Source organism: Dermacentor andersoni, chromosome 7 (assembly GCF_023375885.2).
Source record: "Dermacentor andersoni chromosome 7, qqDerAnde1_hic_scaffold, whole genome shotgun sequence".
Taxonomy (NCBI): Eukaryota; Metazoa; Arthropoda; class Arachnida; order Ixodida; family Ixodidae; genus Dermacentor; species Dermacentor andersoni.
The window spans coordinates 144,475,366-144,496,270 of record NC_092820.1 but is presented as its reverse complement, the minus strand read 5'-3'; the positions used below and the strand labels follow the sequence as shown (position 1 = coordinate 144,496,270).

General features: G+C 49.0%; 1 protein-coding gene and 1 pseudogene across 1 annotated transcript in view; one reads left to right on the top strand and one right to left on the bottom strand.

Moving 5' to 3' along the window:
* LOC129385334 (uncharacterized) overlaps positions 1-18,482 on the bottom strand; it is a 44,554-nt gene extending 26,072 nt beyond the window's left edge. The window contains exons 1-4 of the mRNA XM_055071962.1: positions 18,281-18,482; positions 11,616-11,763; positions 5,219-5,340; positions 2,429-2,549 (exon numbers count right to left, since the gene is read on the bottom strand). Of these exons, the coding sequence (XP_054927937.1) occupies positions 2,429-2,549; positions 5,219-5,340; positions 11,616-11,763; positions 18,281-18,480 (591 nt within the window). The 5' untranslated portion in view covers positions 18,481-18,482. The remainder of the gene's footprint in view (positions 1-2,428; positions 2,550-5,218; positions 5,341-11,615; positions 11,764-18,280) is intronic.
* LOC126534977 (U2 spliceosomal RNA) lies at positions 1,496-1,622 on the top strand (annotated as a pseudogene).
* Positions 18,483-20,905: the final 2,423 nt, after the last annotated feature.

Here is a 20,905-nt window from a genome sequence, read left to right as displayed (position 1 = left end):
TACAAGCGTTCTTTAGTCCTGTATTGTACGGGGTACGCCCCCAAAATATACAAGGGAGCACGGTTTCCCTTACGGGACTCCATATGTTCATACATACTCAGATCGAATAGCAGCAACCATTCTATTCGCAGAACGATGATTTTCATCGAATGACTGCACATTATTCAGCAGAAGTTGTCGGCCCTGCAAGTCCGCACAGAAGCCGATGCACCCGCCGTGGTTGCTGAGTGGCTATAGGGTGTTGGGCTGCTGAGCACTAGGTTACGGGGTGCAATCCCGGTCACGGCGGCCGTATTTCGATGGGGGCGAAATGCGAGAAACCGATGCTTATACGCGCTGCAGCAGCTGCTCTCTCGCAGCGAAACGGTTTGGCACAGTCATCACGTGGATCGGTCTCGAATCCTCGGAAAAGCCCGAAGGGTTCGGAGTCACGAACTTTGGGACGCAAACGAAGACTTTAGAAATACAAATAACAAATACTCATATCGCATAGGGATCTAATTGCAATCGCTATTCTATTCGTGCTCGAAATTTCGAAGACTCGCACACCCCTAGACAAGAAAAAAAAATCATTTCCCATACATAACTGCGCATCGCTCCCATGGTCCTCGCGTTTCACAAAACGGCACGTTAGCTCTCATTCTCTATTATCTGCGTTTACTGTTCGGCTGTCGCAGCAGCGCGAACTTAACTCACAAAGGGTCGCAGAGAGGTCTAGAGGATTGAGCCAAAGATGGAAACAGCAGGAGACTTCCCAGCGGTATCTCAAAAAGGAATCTCCAGTTCGCACTCTATATTTACAGCGAAAGGCGCTGCACTAGAAGGCTGTGCAGAGTAAAGCACCACAGCGCCAGCATAGACCGCTAGGGTAAACACACCGTCGAAAGTCGTTTTCGAGGTGCGACAGGGACGCGAGATTTGGCGAGACTATCGGTTCCTGCCATCCCGATCTGCACTGCCTTTAAGCGGCCTCCGCTTCCGCCGAGACGCGTTCGGAATATTTTGGGCACACCGTTACGACTCCGGCAACGTTTGCACAAACGTAATTTGAGGAGATGCGACCGCTGCTAAGGGCTTTAAAGAAAATGCGCCGACACACTTCCTGGCGGTAGTGAAAAACAATATATTGTGGCACAAAAAAATAAAGGATCGTGGGGCCGCAAGATTCATATGGGGACCAACTGCCAGCGAAGCTGTTTATGCCGCGCATGTGGGCTGCATACATTATGAAATCATACATTTTTTTTTAATGCGGCCCCAAACTACACCGACTCAAGTGCCGCCGCGATCAGTGCACCTCCCGTGCATTTGCCGCAACCGCTGCCGCAGCCATGCCGGCACCTCCGACGCGCGTGACGTTATAACCCGATAAGCGCAAGCAACGCGCACAGGCACCCTCGCCACTGCTTCCCTCTCTCATTATTCGTACAACAGCGTTTAAAACAAACAGCAAGAAGGACAACTGGCTACCCTAAGTACATTTTGTAAGCTATGTATTGTTTCTATATTTGAATCTAAAATATTAACTGATTTGTGGAAGTAGGTGGAGTGCTTGAAGCCTGCTTCCCCTCCGCCGCGGGTCGGCCCGGTGTTGCACTATCTCCGGGATCAGCGCGCACATTACTGTCACCTATACGGACGTTAAGTCAGCCCTCTCCCCCCCCCCCTCCCTGACCCCATCGGGAACGCATGCGGGGCATGCACACGGGGGTAGATGTAACCAGCTTCGCTGTAAAAAAAGAATGGGGCATACGGACAAGAATAGCGTCTGCATCTCGTCGGAGCGTAGGTGCGCCTATTCCGGTGACAACAAAGCAGGAACAACAAAAGACCCCCGCTAGTCTTGTCTATAGGCCTTGCCACAGATACAAGGCAATGCTGTACGAACACTAGAGAGAATTGTCCTTAGTAATCACGAATATATTGCGTCACATGTGTAGGAGTGGTATGCGTCGCGTAACTAGATATCGCACGAAGTCCCGTACCCACTTGTCGCAATAGAGGACACCATTATTACATGAAACGCGTCCACCATGTGAAACTATTTATCACCGGACGATCTCGGTGACACGGTCGTGCGGCCACATCACTTGACGCCCTCTCGACAAATGAAGTTGTTTGTGTACCTCGCCTATTGGATGCTCAAAAAAGAGCGCGAGTAAGGCATAAATCCACGCCCTTCCGTGCGCAACTCGTTGCAATACATTAAGCAGCAGTCATTCCCCTGAAAGCGTTGTCATTAAACAAAAAAAGTAAATGAAAAGCTACCACACTACACTTTTAAGACCGCACTACTTGAGTAGCCGCAGTCTCGTCGCCGACACGCAGAAAACGCCCTAGCTACGGCTTTGTCCCTGAAGCAGTCCACGCTCGCCATTCAACTTCGTATCGCACGTGAATGCGTTCGTTTTGCGCGGCGAAAACTCACCAGGTCTGGGAACCTACGGTTCGGGCTGATGTAGACACCTGGCGGTGCTGCGAGGCAGGAGTCACTGTCTTCCATCCTACTCACTGAGGTTATGGCGATCACAATGTCAACGTCGAACTCGCTGCAGAGGAAACACGCCAACGTTCATCGCCATTGCATCGTCTACGTAATCAAAGGGCGAGCACAAACACAGAGGAGGGAACAACACGAGGGGGCAGCGTCACGCGGTAATTTTAGAGCCAGGCCACAAAAAGTGTAAACTAAAAGCTCATAGGAGGGTAAGCCCGCACGCAGAGATGGGCAAGCTGTAATTCCTAGCCACCGATCGAGCATAGAGTATATATGGGGGACACCATAGCAGATAGCGAATGGAGGGAACCGATCGTGACGGAGGTGTCGCTAAATGCTACCGGAAACCAAGCAATTAGCTGAAAGGCCCGTTAACCATTGATGACGTGCTTCCCAAGCGCTGACGCTCAGGTAAGCCGCTAAGAACTTGGAGGAAGGCAATAAAAAAACTAGCATATAGGATTACGTCACGTACCTAGCATTTACCAAGCGAACTCTCCCTGAAGCCACTGAGTTAGCTTTTTAGTTCGCCGTGTCTTCCAAAGACGTGACCTCCGAGAATCGGCCTGGTTTGGCGATGATACGTAACGTCAGGTTAGGTTTGGTTAGGTTGTGTGCTTGGTTCCCTGTAGTTTTTACTCCTTCCGCGCTTGTTCGGCTGTCGTAGATACTAAAATCTGCCTCGAATTCGGACGATACGTTTGGTGTCAGTCGTATTAAGCAATGCTGTCTCCTTAATTCCCCCTTGTCTAAGGATGGCGGGGGAGGTGTCAGAATATGTTGGCTCGCCTGGACTCGCTAACGTTCAACGAAGGTAGAAATACAAGCCCCGTTAAAAGCTTGTTCTGATCACGACAACGGTGTATCGTATCCGCAAACCAACCTCATACGGTAAACAGTTATAAGAGCTACGGCACCGTCGTAAAAAATTTTACGTTATGCGCCCCACACGTGAGTAACACGGACGATCTCCAGAGCGTAACGTAACAAAGGTTCAATCAATCAATCAATCAATCAAAAAGTGAGCTTTATTTAAACAATTCAAGGAATGCGTACAAAAATAGTTGTAACAATAGCTTATGCGGCTGGTAGCCCACACGAAACTACGAAACAGCGCTGGCGCTGCCTTCGCTCGCACCCTTTATGATAAGAGTTGCACGTATGTACACCGTCGATAGAAGTGCGAGTGATACCGCGGTGCCGAACAATCATAGACTCGTTTGATGTTAATTACGACAAATAATTAAGCGTCTGGATGACCGCACTGTTGACTACCACAGACACGTATGACCGGATTTTATTTAGAACATAGAGAATTTTAAACAACCGCATGTGGCGGACAACACAAGCCTATAGTCTTCGAGTTGGATTGAACGAAGCGGCACTTACACGAGAAATGACACGAGAAATGAAAATGAGCAACAAATATTTAAGCAAATTTCACTTCTTACGTTCCAGATGGAACACTTACAACACATACTGCAATTTGCGAATTGTATTCGGCGAGTTTTAACCCATATACACATGGAGCGACATCTGAGTACGGCACCGGTTTCGAGAAAATCATCCTCAGTGTGTGTGTGACAAAATCCATTGCCGAACGCTAGAGCTTTCTTTTTTTTTTCTGTGCTTCGCAGGCAGAAAGCGGTTCGCACTGAAAACTAAGAGCTTAAACAATACAATAAAAATTATTTATGCGCCTTTTCCATGGGTAATTTGGATTAGTTACAGAGCTTGACGTAACGTTTGATACGTTGGATCATTGTAGGGAACGGCGCTTCGTTAAGAAAAGCAAATAAACCGAACATGAGGACATTTTTGCGGCACGTTTGATGCCGTATATCAGGAAACCAGCGGTGTCCGCAAAGTTTCTTGCAAGTCAATTTGCTACGCAAGTTCGCCGGCTGCAATTCGTAAATTGCAATGTGTCAATAATGACCAATGCAACAGACGTATTTAATTTCGTGTTTTAGCGAATTGCACATTTCTCATGAAAATAACGTCCACCTCTTCGAGAAATTCAGATCACGAATTAGAATTGTGTTCTCGGCCACAGGTGTTTAATTTTGTTTTTAATTCTGTTAGGTAGCAAAGAAAACAAAATGGCAGGCGACCCTAATCTTTGACTTAGGTGTCTCTTAGTGGCTCTCGCCCCTCGGCGCTGGTGTTCTTTAGGTCAACTTTAGGCGAACGCAACGCACCAACCGAGCTCGGACGCAACTGCTTTCCATCAAGTAGCCGGTTAAATGTAATGCCACCTTCTTGTGTGTGACGTTATTAGTGACGTCAATAATACCGCTTTCCACTTCCGGGTTTGCCGGAATTTCGCGGAAGTCGTTCTCACGCGGCGGGTCTCTGAAATCTAAGATACTGTGTTTTTGTGTGCGGTAATCAGTGATTTCTAAATAATTCAAAGTTTTGAAGAGACTTCAGTAACTCAACCTTGAACTAAACTTATGCTCCGATATCATGTACATAACGAAATCCTCAAATTTTGCGTTGTACTGTATTATTCCATTTCTTTTTCACATTTTTTTCTGGTTTATCTTGAATTTCGTCCACGGTCGTCTCGGGAGGTGAACGGCCAGTGCTGTGCAAGAAACAAGAATGTCGCTCGGTGCTCGTGCCACTAAAAATAAACACCTGATATACGAGCACCAGGGGTTATATGTTTAAAGAAAGTCTAGTTCCGCATTGGGTGGAAGAAAGCCATTGACCTACTTGACAACTTTCTGGAACTCTTTCTTGAAGACATTCATGTAATTCGGTCCGCTGTAGTCGATGGATCCAAATGCGAGGGCGACAATGCGCTCTGGGTCATGCGAAGTCCTTTTCGATAGTTCCTGTGGGAACAGGACAAAACAGGGTGAACTTTGCCACAATTTTACTAACTCGCATTTGTTGCCTGTTAGGTTAAACTTAAACATCAGCTCCAATATTCCTACAGTTCGCATTAGTGACACCAACTGCATGACGTTTGTGCCACAGAAATCAGCCTGACCGATGAGCGCCAGTGAACAACCCGTGGCCTTGCGCAGGGAAGGGAAACGAACGGTACCCACGCTGAAGGCTCGGCGCATCATGTATACCGTTACGCTGCTGAGATCGAGCTATACAGGGCCATGGCAGCCGTGTACAGATGGGAGAAGTGGGAGGGGGGGTGAGCGAAATGCAGGAACGCCCGTGTATTTTGTGGGGATGCGTGACTCTCACGCCTCCCCTAAGATCTAGTTTTCCCGCCTAGCTCGTCTCCTGCAGGGTGGCTTCGCCCGTCGCTGGCCTGGCGCCCGCGGCGGTCGGAGTGGTTGAAGCGCGGTGCGAGAGATGGCGCGAGTGTCGCGCCGCTGCGGGGGTTACTTGGGCGCCGGGTGACAAGGCGCTCTCTCTTTCCCGGCGGGTCGGCGCACAGCGTGGACGTCCCGCGCGCGCGCGGCGACCCATGCTTCTGCGAGACCGCCTCGCGTGGCCGCCTTCGAACGCACGACCGTTGGCGTGACCGAACACGCGAACGACCAGGCGTTGGGATCCAGCATGGGGCGAACATATTCGCTCGCCATCCGGTCGCTCGGTGAGTCGGACTTCTAGATTTGTCGCGCGCCCATCGGCATGTTTTCTGGATAGCAACTCGGCTAGCTGGCATTGATCTATGAAAGGTGCAATAAATGCCCTTGTGACTGTTTGCACTACTGTTTTGTCGTTCCTTTGTCCCAAAAGTACGAAGGAGAAACCCATATCTCCCACATCTGGCTGCCCAACGTGGGGCTCTTGGGGCATCGGACGATAGAGTTAACAGTTTTGCTTCGTTCGAGACCTCTTGTTTGAACCGAAGCGTAGGCCTAGCGTGGATTTTGATCGCTAGCGTCGGCGGCGTGCTTTCTTGAGCGAGGCGACGGTGGCCGTAGTGTGTTTGAACTTATCAACATGCTAAGCCTTTTCGCAAGTGTTTTTTTTTTAATGACATTGGTCAGTACGAGAGCCACGTGGTCTGCATCCTGGGAGACCGAGGCTGAGCGCCCGCGGAGCAGTGGCAAGCCTGAAGCGAGTGAGTACGGAAGCCTCGTGGGTGGTCCGAATTTCTTATGTAAATAGCTTCTTCTATCTTTGACTCGGATGAAGTCGCGGCTCTGGGAGCCGGGTGGCCGCGGGCCACGGGTGCCACGACGGGCTGACTGGTATTGCGGCCTGACACCGGGCGCTCCGACACCGTCTGGGACGGTGAGCGCCGTCAACTCGGATGCTGTGTGCACCGAGCGGAGTAGGACCACCTCACAGATCTAACGTCTCCTCGCGGCTGCCTGTTTTGCGCCCATTTTGGGTGTTGTTTTTGGATACCGGTTGTTGTCAGGGTAGCGATGATTTAGGCCTAAGGCTTTACGAAGCTGCCTGTCGCACGTGGAGGGACACAACCTGGTGGACCGTGGCGTTGAGGCGTTGCAATTTGCTTTCCTCATTCTGTTTAGCCTCGCACGAATTGAAATTACTCATTCGGCTCAAGGAAGCGAGCTTCGTTCACTTGAACTTAGCATCTGAGTAGCTGCCCGATCTTTTGCTAGCCGAGTTGAACATTGTACCACGTGGGCGATGCGCATGCAGAATTCCTCTCCCTTGCACTACTGTAGTGTTTGCCGAGTGTGTTGAGTCTACGCAGCGTCATTGGAGTCACCCCGGGCGATGGTGATGCTGTGGCCAGTTCGGCGCAGCGACTTCGGCGGCCTCCTGTATCCAGCTCACAACCCTCGGCGGCGGACAAAAGAGCCGGCGGTCACCGACAGCTACGGCGGCTCTTCCCAGCAGGGCGCGTCGGCGCGAGCGACGCTTGCTCGTACCGACTACTGCGTCGTCGTTTCCGGAGTCCTGGTCTGGCATCGTGCCGTCGAATCTGCAAAGCTGTTGCTGTGACCGGCGGACGCCAGCGGTGTACCCAAGGACAATATCGGCTCGCATGCTATGGACAGCGTGTGGACATTTTCTCAGCGCGGCCACTGTTGCATGTAATATCTTGTTCGCAAAGCACGGTTTGATGTTAGACCGTGTCAAATGTCTCGCCGGAATATGTAGCGATTTAAGGTTGGGGGGATGTGGGGATGCGTGACTCTCACGCCTCCCCTGAGATCTAGTTTTCCCGCATAGCTCGTCTCCTGCAGGGCGGCTTCGCCCGCCGCGCGGCCTGGCGCCCGCGGCGGTCGGAGTAGTTGAAGCGCGGTGCGAGAGATGGCGCGAGTGTCGCGCCGCTGCGGGGGTTACTTGGGCGCCGGGAGACAAGGGGCTCTCTCTTTCCCGGCGGGTCGGCGCACGGCGTGGACGTCCCGCGCGCGCGCGGCGACCCATGCTTCTGCGAGACCGCCTCGCGTGGCCGCCTTCGAACGCACGACCGTTGGCGTGACCGAACACGCGAACGACCAGGCGTTGGGATCCAGCATGGGGCGAACATATTCGCTCGTTTTCCGGTCGCGGTGAGTAGGACTTTCTAGATTTGTCGCGCACCCATCGGCATGTTTTGGGGATGGCAACTCGGCTAGCAGGCATTGATCTATGAAAGGTGCAATAAATGCCCTTGTGATTGTTTGCACTACTGTGTTGTCGTTCCGTTGTCCCAAGAGTACGGAGGAGAACCCCCTCAAATCTTCCACAATTTATACTAAGGTTGCGCGCAAGCGGTGCTCGAAAATTTAAACCACACTCACCACGCAAAGGCGTACCACATAATCAGATCATGGGTTTTGGCGCGCACAACCCAAGAATAAAACTTTTAGTTAAATGCGGAAGACAGCTTTACCACGCATTGCGCAAGTTGCATTATATTACGCGTTTTCCTAACGAAAGGAGCCAGCTGGAAGTAAAAGGTGCGGAGATCGTTGGTTGTCAAAACGTTGACCATGCGGGCGTGAAGATTGCGTCGGCAGAGGCCGCGTTTCAGCTCTGCAGCAGGATTACTCCTGCGTGAGGTCGCATTTTAAGCACAGAGATGATCGATATAGCAACATATAGAGAAACGACGCAACGCGCAATGAATTCGTTATGTCATAGTCCATTTCAGCGATATTATTAATCATTACCGTCGAAAAGAAATTGTGACTTAAGGGCTACATTAGCGTCGTATCTCGCAGTTCGTGCATGGTATTCCAACTGTAGTGCAGGTAGTATCTCCGTGATGCATTTTATTGAAACAAAAGTTAAGGGCGAACTTATAGGATAGTGGTTTTATCGGCCCTGTATATTTGTAAGCGTTCGCTGGCTCACTAACTTGCAAGCGTGAACACATCTCACTCGATGACGGCGGAAAAGTCACTATCAGATCGCTGGAGTGAGGAAGCGCGGCAGCAGCAGCGAGCGAAACGACATTTGTGCTGCCTCTCACTTCAACGCGACCTATCCGCCAAAAAACACAGCGCACACGAAGAACACATGCTGTGGCGCTGCTTGGCGTTGGTCGGTGATGGTTCTCGAGGTGAACAGTGGTGGCAGCGTACGTAGGTGAACAGAGGTGAACCTACGTACGCTCTGTAGGTGAACAGTGGTGAACAGTGGTGGCAGCGTACGTACGCACGTACGTACGTACGTACGTACGTACGTGCATACATACATACATACATACATACATACATACATACATACATACATACATACATACATACATACATACATACATACATACATACATACATACATACATACATACATACATACATACATACATACATACATACATACATACATACATACATACATACATACAACAGCGATGAAGTTAGTAGGGCCTTGCAAGGCGTGAACGGGGTAAAAGCGGCAGGAGCAGATGAATGATAGAAGAATAACAGAATAATAATAATAGTCGGGTTAACATAGATGGAAGAGAGATTATGCTTGATACGCTTGCGACCCTTTCTGTATAAGCGAAGCCTTACAACTTAAGTGTACCAGAGAGCTTGAAGAATGCCAACATTATACTAGTCCATACAAAGGGAGACGTTAAAGAACTGATGAATTGTTGGCCATGTAGTGTGCTTTTAGTATTGTATAAAATATTCAAGATAATTTCCAATAGAGTCAGTGTAACATGTGACTTCATTAACAAAACAGAACAGGCAGGCTACAGGAAGAGCTTTTCGACAGCGGATCACATCCATCTGGTAATTGAGAAATCTGTGCAGTGCTATCAACCTCTATATATGGTTTTCATAGATTATCAAAAGACATGTGGTGCGGTAGAGATACCAGCAGTCATGGAGGCATCGCGTAATGAATGAGTACGGGAGGCGTGAATATCTTGGGAAATATATACAAAGGCTCGAAAGATCCCTTAATTCCACCCAAGAAAAGTGGAAAAATACCTAGCAAGCAAGAGGTCAGGCACGGCGACACAACCTCCCCAATGCTATTCACTGCATGCTTAGGAGTGAGGATCAACGGCGAATATCTCAATAACCTTCGGTTTGCAGATGACACTGTGCTGTTGAACAACACTTGGAATGAATTACAATGATTGAAGACCTTAACCGAAACTATGTAGCAGCTAGGTTGAACATTATTATGCAGAGGACAAAGGTAATGTTTAAAAGCCGGGCAAGGGAACCAAAATTCATGATCGCAAGTAAGCCTCTAGAGCCTGTACAAGAGTACGTTTGTCTAGGTCAATTACTCACAGAGGGCCATTATCATAACAAAACTTAGAGGAATAAAAATTGGTTGGAGTACATACGGCGGGCATTTCCAAATCAGGAATGGAAGCTTACGACTAGTGTTGAAAAGTGTAAAATCATTGCATTGTATCGGTGCTAACATATGGGACAAGAACTTGGATGTTGACAACGAAGCTCGAGAACAAGTTAAGGAACGCGCTAAAAGCGATGGAACGAAAGATGTCAGGCGTAACGTTAAACAAGTTTACGCCGCTGCCAACAAAGCCGCCGACACTCGCCGCCGGAACGGGCCAATTAAGCTGCTCTCTAAAATGGAGCTGGGCAGATTATATCAGGCGTAGGGCTGGTAGCCGGTTGCAGAATGCGTGCCAAGCGCAGTCGAGGACGATAGAAATGTGCTAGTTGGAATCGGCTAGTGCAAGAGAGGGGTAATTGGAGATCGCCGGGAGTGGCTCTCGTTCTGCAGCGTACATAATTAGCTGATGATGATGATGACGAAATCGAGGGCTCCATGGCCGAGCATCAGCTCTTATAAGCACCCAGCCCCCCTTCTTTTTTTATCGCTGGCGATAAAGCTTTCTTAAGATCACTACCCGATGGTGCAGTATCATGTTCCATCGATCTGGAAAAAAGCTGGATGCTCATTTCGCGCCATTCCCGACTTGAGGTTTTCAATTGTACATTTTCCTTTCGTTTTTCTTTTCTTTTACATATGTAAAACACTGTATTAGAAGCTGTACCTAAATTTATATCGTATTGTTTGATAACCCACTACCTTCGTTGAATATTGTTATTCGGACGTGACATGGTGATGCACAAGCACCTGGACCGTACACGCATAATGACGTCCAATGGTCAATCGTCAAGACCAGAGTAAAAAGGCGCACTAACCAGAAAAAGGTTTAGTACAAGTAGTAAATTATGCCTATGCAATACAAAAAAATAAAACAATAAACATAGGCCGCTCTTTCTATGAGAAGCGGCTCGGGATGTCATAAAGAAAACGCGCGGAAGCGAGAGATGGGTGAAAAAGCCACCTTGCTGTTTTTTCCTACACCAGCACATCGTGACGTGATTACCTTCGGCGCTGTCTGCTCGGGCCTGGATAACTTGTTATCGGTAAAAGTAGACTACGCTGTATTTAAAAGCTAAAAAAAATTTACTTCGCAACCAGTTCAAATACGCGAATACACATTAACCTACCTGGCGCCACTCGCGTCAAGCGTTGACATTTAGGCGCGAAAAAAGAAACAAACCAAGAAGTTTAACTTTCAGTTTCTTTTTTATAACAAACATATTACCGCGAAATTTTAAAGAATACACGGTTTCAAAAGAATACGCTATTGCTCCGAACTGCTGAAACTTCCGGCTATGGCAAGCTTAGCAACTGCGTGCTGGCCTAAGCCAAAGCCCAGTCCCACTTTGGCTTGAGATGGGTGGTGCGATGTCGGCGCCCACTCAGCGAGTTTCGCACTCACCTTTAAAGCTGCTTTTAGTGAATACAGCTTTTTCGTTTCATTCGGTTTCGTGAGGTGGTTGAGAATGCCGTAGCTCCTAATGTTACCGCTCTTCTGCAGCTCGTTGAGATGAGCATCGGCCGACTTCAACTTCGATTCAGTGAGGTACCTGCAGACGAACGGGACAAAGGTTAAGCTCGCACGAAAGGCAGCGTTACCAGACATCGTCCAAAGCCAGTTTGGGTGAGCGATATTGCACATTCTACGGTAGCATGTCACAATAATTTTAGTGCGTCCGGTACTCCGGCAAGCGCGGGGGCTTTGCCGGATGAGCGGGGGCGTCAACGTGAGTGGCCAGATTGGTGGCGTCGGTTGGTGGTGCAAAGCTCAACCACATAAACACAGAGCCTATTGCTATATTCTTCTTAACTGGCGTGTAAATTTTCGGAAGTGGCGTAATCGTGTTCTCAAGGTGAACACGATTGAACACGATTACGGTTGATGGTGTAGCGCTACACCACCAGGGGGCTGCACCGCTCCGGCCGCTCACATTTACGCCCCCGACTATCCGGCAATCCGCCCCCGCTTGCCGAAACAGCGGACACGCTAAAAGTCTGTAATACTAGGTAGTGGACACGCCGTCAAACAAAACAATGCTGCGAGAGACGTGGCACTGCAAGCACCGCAGTCATCATCGTTGTCTCCAAAGCGGTATGATGGCTGCCGATCCATGCGGGCCGGCGGCGCAACTCGTTCGCGAGTCGTCGGTGTTGTACGTGCTCTAGATGCAAGTGACTGCAAGAACAGAGAGGGTGACGAGGCAAGAAAGGACTGAACAGACGAGACACCTATATTGCTTAAAAGCACCTCCGAGATGCTTGAAAGGTCGTGGAAGTTGGCACAATTGTGTGCGTAGTCTCCGGAGTCAAATTAACGAAATTTCGATTAATTTATCTCAGGCTACTAGTGCATTCGAGCGGATGTGAGCCCTATCTCGAAAAATAGTTCAGTTGAAGTGTCAAATTACGGATAAATGAACTCTTGTGAGCGCTACGTAGCCAGATATTTGGCATTCGCGGGCTCGGCAGTAGTGCACTAACGACGTTGTTACGTCTCAACACGGCCAAGGGCATTGATTAAACGGTGACATTTATGGTGTTTTAAGTTCCAAAATTGCGATGTGATTACAATGTACGCTGTATATATAGTGAGGGGCTCTTGGAAACTTCAGCTACCTGAGGCTCTTTAACGTGCAACCTATGCCCGGTATACCAGCTTTTTTTTTCATTTCATTTTTCATTCCGGCGCCACAGGATGGTGGCCGCCGCGGCCGGAACCGAACGTGTGACCTCGAGAACAGTAGGGCAATGCAATAGCCACTGGAATACCTCGGCGAAAACAATGCACTTGTCTTTCAATCGTCCCTGCTCAAGATAAACATATATACTATTGCAAGTGGTTAAAGAAATGTCATGCGCTTGACTATATTGTTCGCAGCGTCTTGCGCCATAGCGATTACATGCTGTCCTCGAAGACGCCCAAAACGCGAATGTCCTCGTCCATGTAACATTGTATACATCGTCGCGTGCTCGCACATTATACTGTCTCCGCAATCGGTCCCCTTTCTTATATAAGACGGCACCCGCAGTCCAGGCGACACTACCGAGCAGGCCAATCCCGGCGATAGCGAAATACTAAGCTGTACTTATAAGCTCTGCGAAAGACTGACCAAGGTAGATGAACCAAACGCAATACCAGGCGAGTGTAGTCATACAAAGGTTTGATTTCCTTAAGAAATGGTGCTCTTGATTACGTGCATTTCTTGCAATGTAATTTTTGCTTTTAATTCTTTATAAATTTATGCCAACAACCAGGACACTACTAAGGAGAGTAGTGATGGTAGTGTCGTCGTAGATGAGAGCTATTCGGCAGGAGAGCAGCAGCAAGGACAATCTACCTCGATCACTAAAGTAGCAAAAAAAAAAGACAAACGTTTCCCCTACCGGAACGTGGCGGTAAGCGGACTTTCTCCTGCGTGCACCTGATCTTCGTCAGGGTTAAGTAACTCTCAGTTAATGGTGCCGGATTGCTTCGGCCTCCCGCTCCCTTAGCTTGGGACTTTCTCGTTGCTGTCACATCGCCTCGGCTCGGGTGGCTCTAACGGCTGGATCGGCGCGCCGACGGCGAGCCCTTTCACGGGCGAGCTCGCACCGCCCCTAATCGAACACTACCCTTTCGTCGAGGGAACACCCAACGCGTGGCCGTCCCATTCATTTTCCAAGACTGAACTGAACGGACACGAAGCCGGCGCAGCGCGCGTGATAGCCTTTCCCCGCCCCGGCGGAAGCGAAACGGCTCTGATTGGTTGCGCACGTAGCGTGAGCGCGCGCCTATGCAGCTGGAATCCTTGCTAATGAATCACGCTCCAGCGCCGGCGCAGCTGTCAACTCATCAAGCCGCCCTTCTCCACAGGCGCTCTGCTCTGGAAGCAACAGTCTTTTTTTTTGCGTGCTCAGGACCACGTCATTTGTTAGCCAATACAAATTTCGCTGGAAAAAAAATTGTGTGCATATCCCACGCACTGCAAAAATCGACGTTATGCGCAATATTTTGCATGCAGCTGGCTATGCCGGGTTGTCCTGCGTTTCTGTAAAGCGTTAGCAGGTTGTGTAGGTGCAGTATTTGTGTGCTACTCCAGTACAGTCTACTAAAATTAACGCCACTGCGTAAGTGTGTGACCACAGCCAGACGTCGAAGACGGTACCGACGATCGCACGACTTTCTAGAACGGACAAACTGATGCGAGCCAGCCCACAGAGGTGCGAGACGGGCAACAAACGCAGAAAGTAAATGTTCATAGACGGCAGCACGTGGTATAACTTGAAAGACACAAATGGGTGACTTTACGGCAAAACTGTAGCGCAGCCACGTCTACACGTGCCCTTTTACATCGATTCGAACAAGTGGCATCGTGCGGCTGGTCTCCTTTGCCTAGCCGTGTTGATACTGCCACTGTTGAATTCGATGGAGCGTTGCCGTAGTCCGACACTACGTGCACCAGGCAGGAAAGAGCAGGCCTTGTTTGATTATGCGGCCTGTAAAAAGCAGATGGGCCGTGAAAGTCCGGTATGACCTTCAGGTGATAGGAGGAGGCGGTGCGTCGGCGCTCAGAAATCAACGCTCGTGGCAGACTTTCCAAAGCCTTAAGTGGCTCGTTGCGCGATGACCTTCAAAAAAAAAAGAAACGCGGCGTCTAGTCGAGTGATACAAAAAAATGGCAGTGGCTTAGCTCGGTTATGCCAGCATATATGTAGCGAAAGCTAAGGCATAGCATGGTTAGCCTTGGTTAATCTTGATTGCACGTCCGGGCTAGTCTGGTTGTCTAGCTATGTTGAGACGTTTAGCCAGTCGTTGCGCGCAGTTCGTCTGTTTCCTGGCCGATTCGTTTCCTCTTCATCTTGTTCCGATGTCGATTCCAGACCTCCTCCTGCTTATCAGAATTGTCGCCATCCATACTGCCGCCTCAAGTGTGGTTGCGGCGCACAAGAGCTCTCCTTTTCAATCTTCCGACATGTTATCAGGCATGCGACGCAGCTGGCGAAGCGAGCGGAGGCGAGCGCAGCGACGAGGAACGCGGTGTGACGTCATGTGCCTCCTCGGAGCACGGCCATGGCAAAATCGCAAGTTCGCGGCCAGTAAAGCTTTCGCTTTAAGACCACGTGGCCTTATCCACGCGAGCGGCGGGGGGAGATCAGAACGAGCGGCGTGCGCAGAGAGAAAAACACGTGTTGCGTCGCTGACGTCACGCGCCGGCGATTGTGGCGACAGTCGACTGCGAAGCGAGAGAGACGGCGATCGAGGAGGCTGGCCCCGGGCATAACGGATTGCGATGTAGGCCTCGGAAGTACCCGACTGCCGAGGATGCACTCCAACCAAGAAACGAGGTGCGACGTGCGAAGCGGCGGGAGCAAGGCGTTCGACCGCGAGTGGTGCTTTGCCCTGCTGAGGTGATGCAACGTAATTGTGTTCGACTTGTGTTACACATGTGCAACACTTATTGGCGGCAAAGATGTTGCACCTTTACGTAGTGCATTAAGTGCTCCCATGTGTCGTTGACGGGATCAACCACGCGTGTAACTTCACGTTGTGGCTTGTTATGTCTCGCTACAAGCCTGACTTCTCTGCTCGTATAACTTCATGCATTAACAAGTGTGCGGCAGACTTTCTCATTCACGTGTTACAGGCGTGCAACATGCTCCCGAACTTTTAAATCACTGTTGCAGCGGATGGAACCACCGCCCGGTGCTCTGCTGCTGAGATGCCGGGATCATGTGACGCGTGCCGCTTGGTTCTAGTGAGAGTCGGATTCCGAAGCTGCAGTTATGATACAGCGACCATCACGGCATCACCAACACGAGCATATAGTCATCGGCCCAAACTGGTTAACGAATTGGTCTTCACTAGGCCGGCGTAGGTTTTTGTCACATGATAACGTAGTGCCATGAATGAATGCGTGCCTGCATGTCGTGACATTCATGGGAATCATGTCATGACTTGAAATACAGACCATGATATCCACATGCTAATCATTTGATGACATACATGGCATGACAGGTCGATAATGTCTTACGTGAATGTCTCGCATATCTTGAATACGCTCATTTAATGAAATGATTGTCATGTTATTCAATCCATTACAGGCATCTCATTTATGACATTCATGTCATGATATGTCATTCATGTCACTTCCACTTTCTAACAAGTTAAATATCATGATATCTACGATATGAATGAAAGGACATGACATGCATCACATGAATGACGTGACATACATGATATGAAGGGATTGTCATGAAAGACATAAATGACTGGAGGTGATAACTGAATAATTTTCACTGACTGACTAACTTATGGCGTCGTGGTAATCTTTTAAACCCGATATGGATCAGAAGAAGTGTAGCGAGGAATGCGTGCATGACATGACACGAATGATATGCTCATGTGTTATCATGAATATCATGTCATACCATTTATGGCATTCAGGTCTTAACACGGATGTCATTCATGTGATGATGGTTATATAACGTCATTCACACCCCGGTACATCTCGGGATAAGGAAACGACCACCACATCATCATGTCATTCATACATTTTGTCATAACATTTGTCATGTGATGTCATGCGTGTCAGGTTATGCATGCATTTCATTCACATCCAGACATATATTGTCATTGAATGAGTTAAAAGAAACGATCGCGACGACATCATGTCATTGATAGCAATAATGTCATGACATACATGTCATGCCACCCACATATGTCATGTCATTGATGTCATGATTGTCAATCATGCTATGTATGCATGCATTCCTTGCCGCCTTATGCCTATTCGGATATAAGTTACACAGGGTGTTTCACGTGACTTGAACCAAGGATTTAAAAAGTGGCTAACGGTAGCTGGGTAAAACCAGATTCGTATGGTGAAACCAACGTCACATTAACTTTAGGGCCAAGTGCGTTTCGTTGCCTTGCAGAGGGGATTCAAAAACGACCTATAGATTTTCTTTGTGTGTGTGTGTGCGTGTGCGTGTGCGTGTGTGTGCGTGTGCGTGTGCGTGTGTGTGCGTGTGCGTGTGCGTGCGTGTGCGTGTGCGTGCGTGTGCGTGTGCGTGTGTGTGCGTGTGCGTGTGTGTGCGTGTGCGCGTGCGTGCGTGCGTGCGTGCGTGCGTGCGTGCGTGCGTGCGTGTGTGCGTGCGTGCGTGCGTGCGTGTGTGCGTGCGTGTGTGTGTGCGTGCGTGCGTGCGTGCGTGTGCGTGTGCGCGTGTGTGTGTGTGTGTGTGTGTGTGTGTGTACGTGTGCCTGTGCGTGTGTCAGCGTGCATGCTGCGTGGTGATTTTAACGCGATAGCGCTAATTAAGGGCCCCGTGTTACAGAAAATCCGATGCCGCACGTTGCTATACGACATACGGTATATGCGGGTTATGCAGCCGCACCAGCCTTCTATCGCTAAATGGTTCCTCATATCTTCTCTAACATTCTTGACAAAGTTATTCCTTGGAATTGGAGAATGACAGACCAAAAACAAATGTCATGAAACAAAACACCGACAGCGCATGCGTTTCAAGCTAAATCTTCTCAGACTGAAAATATTAAAAGTGCGGAACAATAACAGAAACCTGAAAACGATGTGCTGTTTCTTGGCGCGGCTCATGCACCACCTCCCGAATCGGCCCACGCAAGAGACCGCGTTTCTGCCAGAAAGCTCGCCTTCTTGCATAGCGTTCGCCGCCAGCGCTTCCCGGTAAACGTAATTGTTAGATAAGATGCTGTTCTCGGGAAGCGTGAGACACAGTCTGGGACCTTTGCATATGGCAGGGCGTTCCACTCTTGAAGGCGAAGCTTAAGCATCCGCCAATTTTTTTACATCTTCTTCCGAAACCAACAAAGATACGTCTTCGGTCCGTTTCCTTGTTCGCACAAGTTCATCTATAAGGGTTGAATAATGCGGTCTAACGTTTCAAGGCAACGCTGGGGTCATCAGAAAGACTGTAGCGGAAGGTGCCGTATAAATATCGAGCTCCCTGCGAGTTCCGTGGAATCTGCAGCAGCACTATGACGTGCAGCAGGTATACTGTGCAGCCATGGCATATGTTGTGGCATTGCTCGCCAACTATATATCGACTCACCGGTAGTCGAAGGAAATGCCGGGCAGAATCCGCGTGTAGTTAACGGCCCTCTGCTGGAAGGTGATCCAGCTGGTCTGTACTTCAGCTCCGTGTATCTTGTCCTTCACGATGATCACGTCACTGTAGAACAGGTAATTGCAGGGATACTCGTTTGGGTACATGATCGGCAAGACGGCGCCCCTTCCCATGGTGCAGAGCATAATCCTCGCTGGAATCGAAATGCAAAAGTAACATCACATTGTACGCGTATATACCATATAGAGCGAGCATCATATTTACTCGCGGCAGTCACTGTGAACATATGCTAATGAGGCTGCTGCAAAGCCTAGTCGTTAAATATTGTGCATATACGTACGTCGTGGTAGCCGATCAACATGACAACTGGGAAGCATGGCTCGTGTTGTTTGGTAGTTAGGCTACGACTGACTCGCATGATTGTTTTCAGCATCATGGTTCTGCGACATGGGTTGCTTTGCGCAATAGCTTCTTGTTTTTTTTCGTTTCAGCCTCATTCTCTTAAATGGGTCGTGAACCTCTCCTAAGGATTGGCGAAAAACAAACGTAACCGGGGGATAGCATACGCTGCTGTGAACATCACAGCCAAATTTTGCCGTCTAGCGCGGCGCGTGTAGCTCGAAACCGCCGTGCGAAGTCACATTTCTTTTTTTCACGAAGACTGTCTTGAACAGACGCCTTCTGCTCACTCTTTTCTCGACTTCCACGTTTCGTCACGTAGCAGGTGTAACGTGGCTGCCATCGATAGCTGACATCAATCAAGAAAGGTGTCTACATCACTGCACTCATTCTCGCTATTACTGCGTATATATTATTATCGACGTAGTTCATTAAACAGGCTGAGACACGCGGCCCCACCCGGCGGCGAAGGGATGAAGCCTTCGCCACGCTGCGTATGTCTATCTAGTACCCTACTAAACGCGAACTAAACTGAACACGCGAACTTAAACTTTAAACTGACGCACATCCTTCGAGTTCGGCGTGTCGTAGGGCGCCAAAATCAGAAGCAGTGGCGTCTGTCTGAACATCCAAAAATAAAATTTGAACTGCGGGATACGGTGACGTTCAGCAGACGGAGCGTTGTGGGCACCAGCAACGCCTCCTAAATAGCACGCCTGTGCACACTGCTCTAATAACGTCGTGCTGCTTCGGCCAAAATTTCCACTGCCGAGCCCGGCGAGACGAAAGCAGTGACGTCAATATCACTGCAGCTTATTCGAGAGCATCGCCATTAGATTCTATGGCATATTATAGTCGGGCGAGCTGGGATGACGTCACGGATCGAAGTGTACAGGTCTTGGGCTATCTAGGAGGCGTTGGAACCATTCGCTCCACCGTAGTCTTTCGCAGTGAAAGTCATCGAAAAAGGACGAGAAGCACCGCGGATGGCATCAAGGCAACCTTTGATTGCCAATAACACCGCTTCTGCTGAACGCATTGAAGTACTTTTTCGTGCAAAGTATTTCCTAAACAGTCTATTTTAACGTCAAGCGCATTTCTCGACGTCAATAAAGAAAGTGGTTCAGGACCGCTTTAGCTCCAGTTGGGCTGCAGCTATAGGTGAATCAGTTCAGAAACATCTTGCGGTTAACTACGTACTCGGCATGATTGCAAAATACCGCACACACAACGGTGTCTCATAATGGGATGTTTATTTCTTTAGTATTTAAGTGCATGTGATAAACTGTTTGACACAACAGTACTCCAGGTAGCCGTAACTCTTATTTGGATCATTGCTTCACACACTCCCACCATTAACAATGTCAAAAGGCTACCTGCAACGAAATTTCACTATGGCTAAATTTCTTATAAATTAGTAGTGTATACCACTAGCGATCTTGTGAACGCCACAGTGCTAGCAATGGTATAGTTTTCGTGTTAGTAGCATTTAAACAGCACCTAAGCACACGACCACGAGTGCAGATGGCGGCTGCGGCTTTTACGGAAGCCCCAGTTCCGTTATCTTGCAGTGCACTGCGGCGGGCCCAGCCTTATATCAGAGGTATAATAATAGGCTGTATGATATATGATAGGTATAGATATGTATTAGGTGCTCATGCAATATAGGTTTATAAAAGCTCGTAACCTTTTGGAACCATTAATATCTGTGTACATCATCGCGACTATGGTCCAGTGAAACCTATTCCGACTTATTACAATGCGGGGACACACATGCTGCATCTCTGAACAGTACAAGGTCGGCTCCCACCGGATGACGGCGAAAATACATGCTGCTGGCCCAGCGCTGCCGGTGAGATAGAGAACGCCCTGCCGCTTGTTCGTCGCCAGTCACGATGCAGCCGGCCTTGTTCACCGAACGCACGCTTGAGAGCAGCACAATACCAGTGCGAAAACTCTCCGTCACTTGGCTTTTTTTTTTTTCATATTTCATGGGCTTTCTTCTGCAACCCGGAAAAAATGACCACGTGAGACGTATCGCAAAGGAAACAACTCGATCGGTGGTTTCTGAAGGTGCTCTACAAATCTGCGTGTCATACTTGGGGTCCTTATCCAATAACTAAATATCTGGGTAAATAAACTTAGTCGGTTATGGGGAAATCAACAAAGATTCTCCGAAATACTATAGGCTATTGCAAACAGTATGCGTTT